At 44.7% G+C, this 12,856-nt stretch overlaps 1 protein-coding gene across 3 annotated transcripts in view; it reads right to left on the bottom strand.

The window, feature by feature from the left end:
• The window catches only part of capn15 (calpain 15), a 40,529-nt gene that overhangs the window by 19,118 nt on the left and 8,555 nt on the right, over positions 1-12,856 (bottom strand). For all 3 annotated transcript variants that reach the window (XR_004896351.1, XM_031315009.2, XM_031315008.2), the window contains exon 2: positions 3,351-4,989. Coding sequence is in view for 2 of the 3 variants with exons in the window: in XM_031315008.2 (XP_031170868.1) it covers positions 3,351-4,989 (1,639 nt within the window). In the remaining variant the exon portion in view is untranslated. The remainder of the gene's footprint in view (positions 1-3,350; positions 4,990-12,856) is intronic.

Raw genomic sequence — 12,856 nt, 5'->3', positions numbered from 1 at the left:
ACGCTTCACTTTCTGACACATTCATTGCAGAGCACCGAGCATTTAAAATGACACACTGGATTTTAACACTCTGAAATGTAGCTGCCTCTCTACTGTACACAGGACCCAGACTACATGGATACATTAACAGATCAAGACACCCAATCCGACACACTATCTGCCTATCTAAAACTCTCCTGTACACAAACCTGAGAGGGCCAACAGCCACGACGCAACCCTATCCGGTTTCCTATTTGTGGTGTCAAAAGTGGGCTCGGCCAGTCGTGTTGCGAGGCAGGCAGGGGATGTAATGTGGGCACCCCACTGGTGACTCACAGTGAAGCGAATTGATTAGTCGCCATCCCCACAATCCAATTCTGTAGTCTCGAAGCAGCATTAGCTACCAGACAGATTCACTTTAATGCCGCCTCACCACCCCGGCCAATCCGAGGTCTCTGTGTAGCTTACCGATTCTGTAGCTCACTGGCTTATGTGTGACCCTTGTGCTGGCTTTTATTGTATGGGCTTAGGGGTCCATGTGGATTTACCACAGAGGTGGTGGGGGGGGGGATGCTTTGGCCCTGGACACATACAGAAACTGCACTTATAACTAACGTAACTTGGAGCACAGTCGGTCCATAAACAGAACTACACTGCTCTAAACAAGCAAAGAAATACTTGTATTGCACTCTCATCTCAAATATTACGCAAACATCATCATTTGGGAATAGGATATTGGGAATAATATATATATATATATATATATATATATATATATATATATATTTAGCTACTGTACACTAACATCCACGCTTGGATTGTGCAAGGAGTATGACTAACATGCACATAACACAAAGGCATTCCCCTGTTTTTCAGGTTGCTGTGTTGTGACGTCAGCCAGCGTAAGTCTAGCTGACTGTCCTCATCGAGTGAACCTGGTGCTGCTGTCTCTGATTCTATCACTGGGCATATGCCAGCATGCAAATTAGACCACAATCAGCCAATTCAGCGCTGAGCTGAGAAAACTGGCAATCATAAGAGGCCTTTTTCGAGGATTGTAAGCTTGTAGCTAGATATCTGCGTGGTACAGACAACCTATTGATCTATGAAAATGTGATGACAAGGAACTATAGAGCTGGATTTCAAAGTGCCACACGTAATAACCCGTACGATACTGTCACAGGCAGTAAAATCCCCGTCACTGCACGCAGTCAGAACTTACAATCAAACAAGCAAACCCCAGATAAAATCCTAAGTGTGGCTAAAAACAAACAACAAGTAGCATAAAGAGGGTTCTAAAGAAGGAAAATAAAACAAATCAAAGTCAATATGTTGCCATGTAGCATCTTTTTGTTGCACCCCCACAGGGTGACATGGAGAGGGAACAGAGGAACCAGCTCCAGCCATGCTGGGTTTTACAGTTCACGAGCGGCGCTGATGGCTGTTAGTAGCGTTTACTCGTCTGGCATAGTGAGTAAGCAGACACGCTCTGGGGCACTGGCATCAAGCACACACACCTCTCGCTCTCCAAACCAATCAAGGAGAGTAGAAAGGCAAGGAGGCAAAAGAAACTAACTGCACTGAGCTGAAGAGAGAATAATATTTCTTAAACTATGACTCCAGCTCTAGTTTTGGTCTTTAATGATTGCTGCAATCTGGACAAACTCTCCAGTAACACATACAGTATATTTCATCAACAACACCATCTGCTGTAATGCAAAATCTTAACTAAACATGAAACTTTCACTGTATTTGTGTGTTCAGACTGCCCTCGCACCTTGTAACAGCGTAAACCAAAAGCTTTATCATTATTACATTTTCACCACGGGTGTTTCGGTGCTTGCCAAGTGTTAACGCCTTGACAGTGATGGATTAGAAAGACTAGCTCCTCTCGCTTACCAGCTCTACACCCGTTCATCTCTCTGACCACTAAAACTGAGCTTCAGCACTTGATGCTGTTAGCGATTACATTCGCTATAGGAAAGCGGATCATTTCTGCTCCTCTCCTCTTCAGCTCTGCTGCTAAAAATAGGCCAGCCCCTGTGTTCACCTTAGCACACAGACAGACACACAAACACACACACAAACACACACACACACACACACACACACACACACACCGACTGCTACACTGGAGAATTGAGTGCAGTCGTGTGGAGAGGGTCGGATGGGGGTGGATGGGGTGCGGTGGGTAGCAAGGGGAAAGCATATTTTGAGATATTAGCAGAGAGGAGGAAAAAAAACAGAATGAGAGAGTGGGGATAGATGTGATGGAGGGAGACGGATAAAAAGGAGATGGAGAGGGGAAGGTACTTTGAAGAAGTGCAGAGGGGCAGAGCTAGAGAGAGTGAGGCCTAAAATATTTGCAAAAGAGAAAAGGAAAGATGATAAAAGAAAGACTAGTTTAAAAAATTGGGAAAGAGGAGGGGAATCTCCGACATCCTTCCTTCCTACTGAGCCGACTTCCCTCCCACGCTCGCAGCAATGAGCCTTTCAAAGAAGCCATTAATAATGCATTCTAAAGCACACTTCATGCTACTGTAAACAGGGCATGATAGGTGCCATGCCAGTGTAGTAAGCCTGAGACACCCAAATAAATTCAGAGAATAAAAGCCTGCAAATGCTCACGTTTAACAAGGTTAAATTAGTCCAATCAAGTTTGTCTCATTAGCATTAATCTTCACAAATGGTCTACAATGAACCCTTTTGACAGCCCTGAGATGCATATCCATGACAACATAATACAAGTATACCAAGGCCATAAGGTCCAGTATTGCAGAGAAGGTAAGCATTAAGTGGTGTGATACAAAGAAGCAACATAAAAGTTTATCACATCTCAGATGGGGTTGCTAGGGAAGACATCTCGTTGTCTCCAAACAGCTGTGACACTGAATCAGACCAATCGGGGCTCATATATTATATTAAATGCAGAGGTGCTCCAGCGAGTAAAATGCATCATTATGTATTGGATTACGGTCAGCATTAAAAACAACAATATTCCAGCAGTCTAATCTAAACAAACAATAAAACTGGACTTATTAGAGCCTCCTGTTACAAGAGTTACAGTCCTGAAACAGACTTTTTAATGTAGTGATGTGATTTCTCTGTGACTGAAGGCAGGTTATAGTCTGGATACAGTATGAGGCGCTCTGTATCTGCTGGCTGTTTAAAACTCAGCTAACGAAGCAAGTGCAAACAGAGGCAATGACAAAGCCTATTAGCATTTCTCTGAAATTAGAGAGCTTGAGTGAAATAACAAAAAGAGGAATTACAATTAGGGAACTGTGCACCCTGTGATGCAGTGCACATCGAAGTAAGCAGACAGAAAGTGTTTTCTAGTGTTTCCCAGCTACAACACATTTTTCTCCTACCTCTCTGCAGAAGCTGACTATGTTCTCCAAAAGCTCCTTGGCCTCGCCCTCATCATTTCGTCGACGGGCCTCTACATGCATGCTCTCCCTCCTCTTCAGAGGCTTAACCACCTTGCGAAGGGTGAGGTACTGCTGCGGTGTGTGGCATGCTGCACAGTTCTTGGCCTTGATGTCATTGAGCAGCGTACATGCTGGGCAGCTCCACTGTCCTACCTTCTCCTGAAGGCTAGATGAGGTGGAGGAGGAAGTAGAAGAAGCAATAGCAGAAGAGGAGGAAGGGTAGCCCCGGGCCTGTTTCCGTGTTTTATGACCCGAGGAGGATGAGGAAGGTATACAGGAGCATGATGCAGTGCCACAGTGTGTACAGCAGCGGGGCAGAGGCACCTGCTGCTCCTGAAAGCCATGCAGCTTGGAAGAACCACAGGCTGAGCACTTGGCGGATCCGGTAGGGTTGCGCAGCGTGCACTTGGAGCAGGCCCACGTGCTGAAGTCTGGGCTGGAGGGGCTGGCCGGAGTAAATCGCACCGTCTCACAGCCTACCAAGTCAATGAGGTCAGCACCAGCCCGTGATGAGCGGCAGGTGTCGCACTTAGACGAGTTACCTGGGTTGGGCAATGAGCAGCTAGGGCACTTCCAGGTTGGGGCAGCTGTGGAAGCAACAGGGAGGTGGGGGATCAGCGGGTGGTGCTGAGGATCTTCTTCTTCCAAGATACTGAGCCGCTTGCTGGGGTATGAAGATTCCTGGGGTTGGGCATGTTTGGGCTTGGCTGGCCGCTGTGGGCCTGGCTGGGGTGGCACACCGGCTGCTGAAGGGGAGGTGGGGCTTGGAGTGTTGGTGCCTGGGTTTGGTGGGCGCCCTGGCGGCGGTACCTCTCTCCTGCTGCGAGGCACCGGGTTGTTTTGGAGTGATGAAAAAGTAGTAAAAGGGGAGGAACTGGACAGTGAGGAGACATGGGGTGATTCTTGAGGATCACAGGCAGAGGCTGGGGGAGAGTCATCCGTTAGGTCTATAAGTAGCGGGACAGCCCCTGCTGTGTGAACAGGAAACCCCAGCACAGGTGTTCGCACCTCAGGCACAACTAGTGCCTCAGGGGGGATTTTAGGCAAAGACAGTTTCCTGGGCCCACCACAGGCTGAGCATGACAGTGCCACAGGTGTGTTGTGAAGTGTGCAGCGAGGGCAAGCCCAGCCCGAGTGCTGCACCTCCAGGCCACACACCTCCCCGTTGCTCTCCGACCGACGCAGCACTTCCTCCTTAGCTGGATGCTGTCCATGGGGCTCAAGCAGAACCGTAGGGGTGACTGTAGGTGTTGGGGGTTCAATCGGAGTAGACGGGAGGCCGTTGGCAGTGGCAGCTATGGTGGTTGTAGGGGGTGTGTGAGTGGCAGGGGATGGTCCGAAGCCACAGACAGTGCAGGCTCCAGATCCCTGGGGGTTGTTGAGTGTACAGCGGGGACAGGCCCAGCGATGCTCCTCAGTGCTGCTCAGCCGCAGGATCTGGTTAAGGTCGGGTTTCTGGCGTGGTGCCTCACAGATGGAGCAGCGTGGTGCTGCGCCGGCATTTAGGAAGGTGCAGCGTCCACATGACCACTCACTGCCTCGCACCGCGGCTGCCATGGAGCCAGGAGAGTGAGAGTGGCTGGAAAACAGAAAACATTGGGTCAAAACCAATTCAACAACCAAATGCGTCAGTAATACATTCTGCCATATAACTGTAATTGCTAAGCAATAATACATGCATATTAAGTATGCCACTGTTCGATCATGTGAGCCATTTCAGTCACTAATATTCTGAGCCATGTTTAAGCGTTGTCTTGGTGGAGCAAAGTAAACAGAAAAGGAAAATGTAGAAGCTAAACGGAGTCAGAAAGTGTCAGAGATAAGAAATTATGACAAAGCCAGAGAAGAAATACATGCTTCCAGTGTGATTATTTAAAGAGAGGAGGACAGCAAAAAATATGTGAGACTGCAAGAGGAGGAGAGACAGGCAGAATTAGAAAAGGAAAAATAGAGTGTGAGAGGGAAAGATTAGTCAGTGCAGGGGGAAAATCAAATCTCCCTCCTGGGGGCTCTGAGGGCAGTAAATCCATACACAATGGCCACATGATTAGAGCCAGGAAGACAGCACATAGAGAGGAGGAGCCAGAGGAGAAGAGGCTGCTACTGCCTCAGAATACCAAGGAAAGCGTTTCTTCAGTCCTCCTGACTGACACTTATTAGAATGGAAAATACACGTGGGGTCTCTTCCACTTAATATTAGCACTTCTCTCCCCTTTTACTCTGGGAATGCTAATGCAGGGTAGACGGGGGCAACTTAAGGTCACGTCAATCCCATGCCCAAATGAATTTCCTAATACATTTTGAATGCATGAGTCTATTAATACAAGCAGCACTTAGGACTTAGGATTCATACCCCTGGATTTAAAGCAATTTAAAAACAAATACTACCGACATCTTTAACTGGACTTCAGTGGTGTAAACAGTGCCGAGGGAAATGTGAGGAGAGGAGAACAAATTAATTGTAGACAGTTTTAATTCAGAAGCATTGGGAGCAAATAATGTATCTAGTCAGGCTACTGAATTGATTTCAATCTTCTACACATAAACCTAAAGCAGTCTGTTGTCGTGGATTGCCTTGTATGTACAGTTCATTATGTGGGCCTGCAGGTCAGTCAATCTGACTTATTGATAGTGGGTATATTAGGGGCTTTGGGAGAGGAAGCATCACAGTTGGATACCGCCACAGAGCGTGGGGGGTTTGGAGAGGGACGCCCCCAAGGGAGGGACAGGGTTGCTCCCCGGACAAGCCCATAAATGTCACTGTCACTCAAGCTGCTCATGTGTGAACGCCAACACAGAGATGGTAATGTGGGAACTGCAGGGTAGTGGAGAGTAAGGTGCTAAGAGCTAGAATTCTGCAATGCTCTTCACATTGATCTCGGTGGCAAAGATGTTGCCCACAAAATGACCGCTTGTGGATCTGGTCACATTTATCCCATGTTAATATATTTTGGTTGGAGAACTATGCCCAAATCAAAGGCTGCTTTCACACATGATTTTATGGGGAAGATTGGTTTGTGGCTATAGGTAAAATGTCTATACTCCCTACGGAAACACATATTCTGATAATCCTTCATCAGTTTAAATTAACGAATTGAAAAAACAACTTCACAGTCCATTTGAAATTTTAATTCCAGTGATGAAGTATAGAGGAGTCTTGAGTGTGACTGCTGGTTGGCCAGCCTAAGGTCCTGCTCTCCTCCACTGCAGCACCATGTGTCCCGGCCGGCTAATAGCCCTCAGTTCAACTCCATTAAACCCTTTCAAACCAGGGGAATCATCAGAACTCAGGGGAACCTCTTACAGAAAACCTCTGGCTCTCAGCACACTGTCCTCTTCTCTCGCCAACTCTCCTCCCTAAGGTAAGGAGGAGAATGACAGCAGGGAGGGACGCTAAGCGTCTCTTGTGGTGTCTTTGTGTGTGTAGGTCCTTGCCGCTGGGTGTATGCGCTTGTGTGTATGCAGGCATGGAGCTATATCTATTTGTAGAGATGGCATAGTTGTTTGTTATGTAGTCCAACAATATTTGTGCCTTAGTTTGTGTGTCCTCAGCCACAGGGCAGCAAAAGTATGGAAGTAGTGCCGGTGCTTTATGTCAGGAGCTATTAGCACTGCATTCATTGTCCTGAGCTCAAGTCAGCACTCCAACATAAACCAGGGCCCACTGAGTGAGGAGGAAACAAAGCCTTCCAATGATAACAATAAGCAAAATGAGGAAAACACACTTTTTGTGAAGACACACAAACACTGGGAGATCAGTCTTCAATCTTTTACTTGTCTTTCATCCCACAGTACTATCTGCCATGTCCCCCTGTTAGCTATGCAATCATAAGTGTTCTTGACCTTAAACATTAACAGTATCAGTTACTGAGTAAGAATTCTTAAAAAAAAAAAAAAAAAAAACTTTCCCTAAAATTATTTTGTATGCTCTGAAAATATTCCAACCACCCCCAAACAACCTGTGCTGTGTCCTCAGACTACAACCCATCACCCACCCTTCAGTTTAGGGTAATGTGGTTGAATTAAGTGGCGGCCCCATGCTAGCACTGATAGCCCGTGCTCAGCTCTCCAAAAGCCTGCCTATTTGAAGGCAGCAAACAGCAATGAAGACAACGACAACAACAGCAGCAAGTGTCAACACCTCATGTTTGATGACAGTTTTTTCCCTGTGGCCATATTCATAACTGTCAGGCCTCTTTCATCTCAAGCGAGAGAGCAAAGTCACAGTGTCAGCCACACAGAGACTTTGTCAGAGCAACTGATTTGGTTCTTTACGGAGCCGAGGGATTGCAAATTCATTATGTTATTGTCTGCAGCAGCCGAGGTATGAGCTTTTCATTGAAGTGATCAGCCTCGCAAGCAATTTTTAATATCTAGCTTAATTATCTCGTTATTATCAGCTGTAAGCACAACACCTATTAAATGTAACGTATGATGAACAACTACAACTATTCATCTAAAACTATCAATTAAAATGACGCATTGTGAGTGCATATTGAGTGAGCACACACACACACCATTGTATGTACAGAACATGCCTGCAGCAGACAATGAACCACGACAGCTTGTGATCCCTGAACCCTACATAAAACGGCTGCTTTCCGTGTACATGCACCACTCACAGGAGTGTGCACACACACACACGTATACACACACACAAAGAAAGAAACACACACAAAGACACAGACACTCACACACCTTTTGTCCTTGGCCCTGTGCTCAGAGGAGCTGCTCTAAAAGCGCCCACTTCAGCTCCTCAGTTCCTCAGTGTCGTAGACCTGGGCGAGTAGCCAATAGCTTATAGGAGAGAGAGAGAGAGAGAGAGAGAGAGAGAGAGAGAGAGAAAGAGAAAGAGAAAGAGAAAGAGAAAGAGAAAGAGAGAGAAAGAGAAAGAGAGAGAGAGAGAGAGAGAGAGAGAGAGAGAGAGAGAGAGAGAGAGAGAGAGAGAGAGAGAGAAAAGAGACCTCACCTGCCTCTAGAAAACACATCTTCCTGCAATGAGGCCCTCAATGTTGCCTGCTGCCCATAAAGTCCCTGTTCCTAGTCTAAATTAATTTAAGTAAGAGCATCAATGATCCCTGGCCAATTTTGAATGCATCACTGGGTGTAAGACAATCATAGAGCACTTCAGCAGACTATTACAAGGAGTGAGAGCTCTACAGCGCTCGGTGAAAACAAGCAAACCGGTAAATTCATGGTGGGTGGAAAAAGCCTAACTAACTGCCACAACTGAGGAGTCCGTAAGGACGTCTTCAGGCTTCAGCGAAAAAGATGAGAGAGATACAGAATGTCATAATCCTGGATGTAAAATGGGTCAGTAAGGCTTTAAGAAATGCTAAGGTTAGATAAACTACAAAAGAACTGATGACTGTGTAGGCCACCTATGACTTGCTACTTGGATTCGTTCCACATACTGAACTGGATTGCGAGATCAAGTGAACTGAGTCTCACCAGCTTCTCCCTGCGTCGCTGTGAGACATTTGGCTCTTGTGCGACAGTCATTAGCACTGCCTTTCTGTTGTTGGCCCTGAGCCTAGGGCCTGGGGGGGAAAGTGCGGTGCCTTTCTTTGGCCACTAGGGCAGAGCGTACCTGCTTTATACACTCAACACAAAGACAAGCATCACACCCAAACTGATCGTCACCAGGATAGCAGTAGCCGTGGCTGTTAACATGTGAATTTTTATGTTCTGTTGACAATTTACTCGATGATTAAACATGGCGATAAGTCTAAACTGCTTATATACTCACATTCAACTATTTTTAAAATATCAGTTCTATTTTTGTTATATTATCATCAGGTGATATTGTATCTGATGTACTGTACTGTTCGGTACATATATGTCTTTGGTTCCATTCTAATCTAAAAACAAAAAACATGATTAATAATTAAAGAACACCATAAGAACAAAAATGTCATACTATTTATTCTTTCTCAACAATTCAAACACTTAACTGGCTGTCTGATGAATTCATCCTGACATTAGACTAAGCTAACATACAAACGGAGTCAGTCAGCACTTCACAGATATTATATAACACATGGCCTGTCTGTTAGCGCACAGTCAGTGCTACACAGGGTTTCCATGACAGTTCTTCTTGTGACAGGCTGTGCTTTCAAAATTTTGCAAAACAAAAAAGGTTTCTCAAAGCCTTGACTGTAAACACAAATAACCACAGGGAATGCCGTAACCCAACATACTGTCTACTCTATACTCTATACCAGGGGTGGCCAACCAGTTAGGTATAAAGAGCCACAAAAAAAAACGCACCATAGCAAAAAGCCACACAACACATGCACGTCCACACTACAACAGCAACAGTGTCTTCCAGATCTAATGTCATAATACATAGCAGTTTTCATAGTTTTTTTTTCTCACTTAGATTGACTCTGAAACCTGACAGTCTTTGTTATCCACAATCCTTTTCAGGTCTTGCTTGAACTCGGTTGTGGCCACTCGAAGCAACTCTCTCACTCATTTGTCACTAAAGGGGCTTTCAAACAATCTGATTCAGCAGTGAAAGGGTTAACGAGGAAGGTGATCTGTGGCCGCTGTTTTTCCTCAGGTTGCAGAATCTGTCCTCAAAACTCTGCTGCATTATTTTCCATTTTAAAATAATTGGCAAATGTATTGGCAGTATTGGCAGATGCATTCAAATGTGTTTGTTTTTTTTTAATCTGAAATACTGTATGTTTCAGAAAAGTTAAAAACAACAATCAACCAATGACACAGCCCCCAGCCACACAGTAAGAGCCTCACAGGAGCAGGCAAAGAGCCGCATACGGCTCAAGAGCCACAGGTTCGCCACCCCTGCTCTATACTCTACTAATCATTAAATGACACCTCCACACATCGTATCTTGTGTATGTGTACATGCTTTGTGTATCTAAGAGCAACATACCAAGTGAACTTCCTGGTATGAGAACGTACTTGACAGACAAAAAACTGACTCATAACATGCATCACTACTTGAAGCTTGTACACAGCTGCAAGCTAACCCATAAGGTGTCTATTTGTACAATTTAAAGTATTTTCTTAGTAAATTCAACTTAGCTAACAAACTAGCTCATCAGTGGTTGGATAGCTACTGCTTAGACTTTTGCACAGCAGATAAATACTGTATGAAAATATGTCTTCTAACATCGTCGGTTTTAACGATTGATTTATCATTAAACATGGCGACAGCTTCACCTATTTTAACTTTTAGATAATTAGTAATTCAATGTTTGGGCTGCAGGTTAAAGCAATTATAAGACACTCACGTGGGCTCAATTAAGCCTAATTAATTATCAATAGGGTAATCGCCTCCATGCTAATGCTGCAAAACAAATTTTCATCCAGTAATCACTGCTAGCCTCAGTGTTATCTTCACAATGTTTTGAATCCACCTAAATGAATTCGCTGGATTGATGTTTACATAAGGTATTAAGGCCTACATTGTAATAGCTTTTTACATTTTGTTAGTCAGCTATTATAACTTTATCATCTTTAAATGTGCTACACTTTATCTGCTGATAATGTATTTCATTTTATATTCAAAGTCTTGATGACTAATATCGCGACTACTAATAGGCTGTGTGAAGCTGAATAACTAGCCTGACTGCAGCCACACACACACACACACACACACACACACACACACACACACACACACACACACACACACACACACACACAAATAAAAGTGAGTCACTCTTCTGATAAATATTTACAGGTGCAGCTTTGAGTGAACGCAGGGAGATAGCTGGAGGCGTAGATACCATATCTTATAAAATGTTTATGTTAGAAAAAGGTCTTGGTTATTGTGCCCTTGATGAGGAGCCTGTTTAATAGCTGCAACCCCTAGAAGTGACAGGGATGCAGGGAGTGATTGTCGTAACGACCAGCTGCTAGGGAATTACCCAGGGTTTGCGCTTTTTACGTTTGTTTTTTTTTACTTCATCCACGCAAACATCACTAGCAGACAGAATGATGATGCCAACCTGAGTGGTGATTCTTGTTTAACCGAGCACAGCTTGTTATTTAAAAATGAGACTTATCAGAGGCCAAATGCCGTTGGATCGGACAAGCTGTGAAAAAAAGAAAAAGAAAAAGAAAAAAGGATAATGAATGCTGAAACATTCTGCTGCATCTGAACACACCCAGAACACTTCAGTGACAGGGATTAGATCAGCACATTCACCCATTCTTTACCAGACTTGAGGAAATTTATTTCACCCTTTTAGTAATGCAGTCTGTCTGCAGCAGTTTTACTGGAAAAACGTTGTTTATCACTTAATTGTGGGATTCTTCTTGCTTGTGAGATTAGAGCAATCTTTTCACTTAAAAATGTTTTTCTTCAGGGTCAAAGGCTTAAGGATTAACTGTAACAACCTATCTGCCAGATAATATGTTGTGACATGAATATGACTCATTACTCAACCCTGACAGGTCTCCAAAATTAAGCCAATTCGCTAAAATAAACTTGATGGAGCTGAGCCAATGACTGCAACTTATCTGAGGCGGTGTATCTAGAGCCCAGACTTAAGCGGCAGACAAAGAGTTTCTACTGTGACATGCTGAGACTTGATGACGTGACAGAGAAGCCTTAGTCACGGGACAGCACAACAAGATAATTGGGGAGGTTTTGATGCACTGACATTGAGCAGGACACTTTTAAATGAGACATTTTGAGACCGAATAGATTCATAAAATGTTATTGTGTTGACACAAAGACTCCAGAGCAATTTAGACAAAAGGTCTTTTGAAAAAGTGCCCTTAGGCCGAGACATATCTCCAATAAACGTTGCCGAGGCTATACGAAAATGGAATATCACAAGAAGGGTGTGATGCTGTAACAAACAGGGGTGTTGTTGTGTAAAGGTTATGTGTCAGGGTAACGCCATGCATGAGAATATCGGAGTCTGGTTATGCTTTTTATGCTGTTGTTTTTATGCAAGTATGACCCAGATGATCACACACCTTATGATCACGGCCTCATAACCCAGTAACTATTTTCGAAAAAAAGATGTGGACTAACAATCTTTTCTCCTGAATAATGGCGTTGTTCCACTGCTAGTACCAGCTCTACTCGGCTCGACCGCGGTGCCCCGTCCTCCTTTTTCCATTGCAGATTTAGTACCGCCTCATGCGTGAGGCGAGCTTGGCTGATCGTCATAGCCGCACCGCAGGAAACTGCCGTGACCTAACGCGACACACACACAGAACGTCAAAGGTGTGTTATTGTTGCCACAGCCAGAAACTATTTAAAAATGGCGGGTTTGTTCAGGACACCCCCGTCTGTCGCTTTCACGTCACCTGTTGGTATCGGCTCAGCTCGCTTGGAACCTCGACAGAGGTGGTACTAAAAAAAAGTACCTGTTGGCAGGTAGCAGGGACTTTTTTTCCTTATGGAAAACCAAAAAAGGCGAGTAGAGTCGAGGCGAGTCGAGCAAGTACCATGCAAC

Source organism: Sander lucioperca, chromosome 22, assembly GCF_008315115.2.
Source record: "Sander lucioperca isolate FBNREF2018 chromosome 22, SLUC_FBN_1.2, whole genome shotgun sequence".
NCBI lineage: Eukaryota > Metazoa > Chordata > Actinopteri > Perciformes > Percidae > Sander > Sander lucioperca.
Note: the sequence above shows the minus strand (reverse complement) of the source record. Positions and strands in the feature narration are given on the sequence as shown.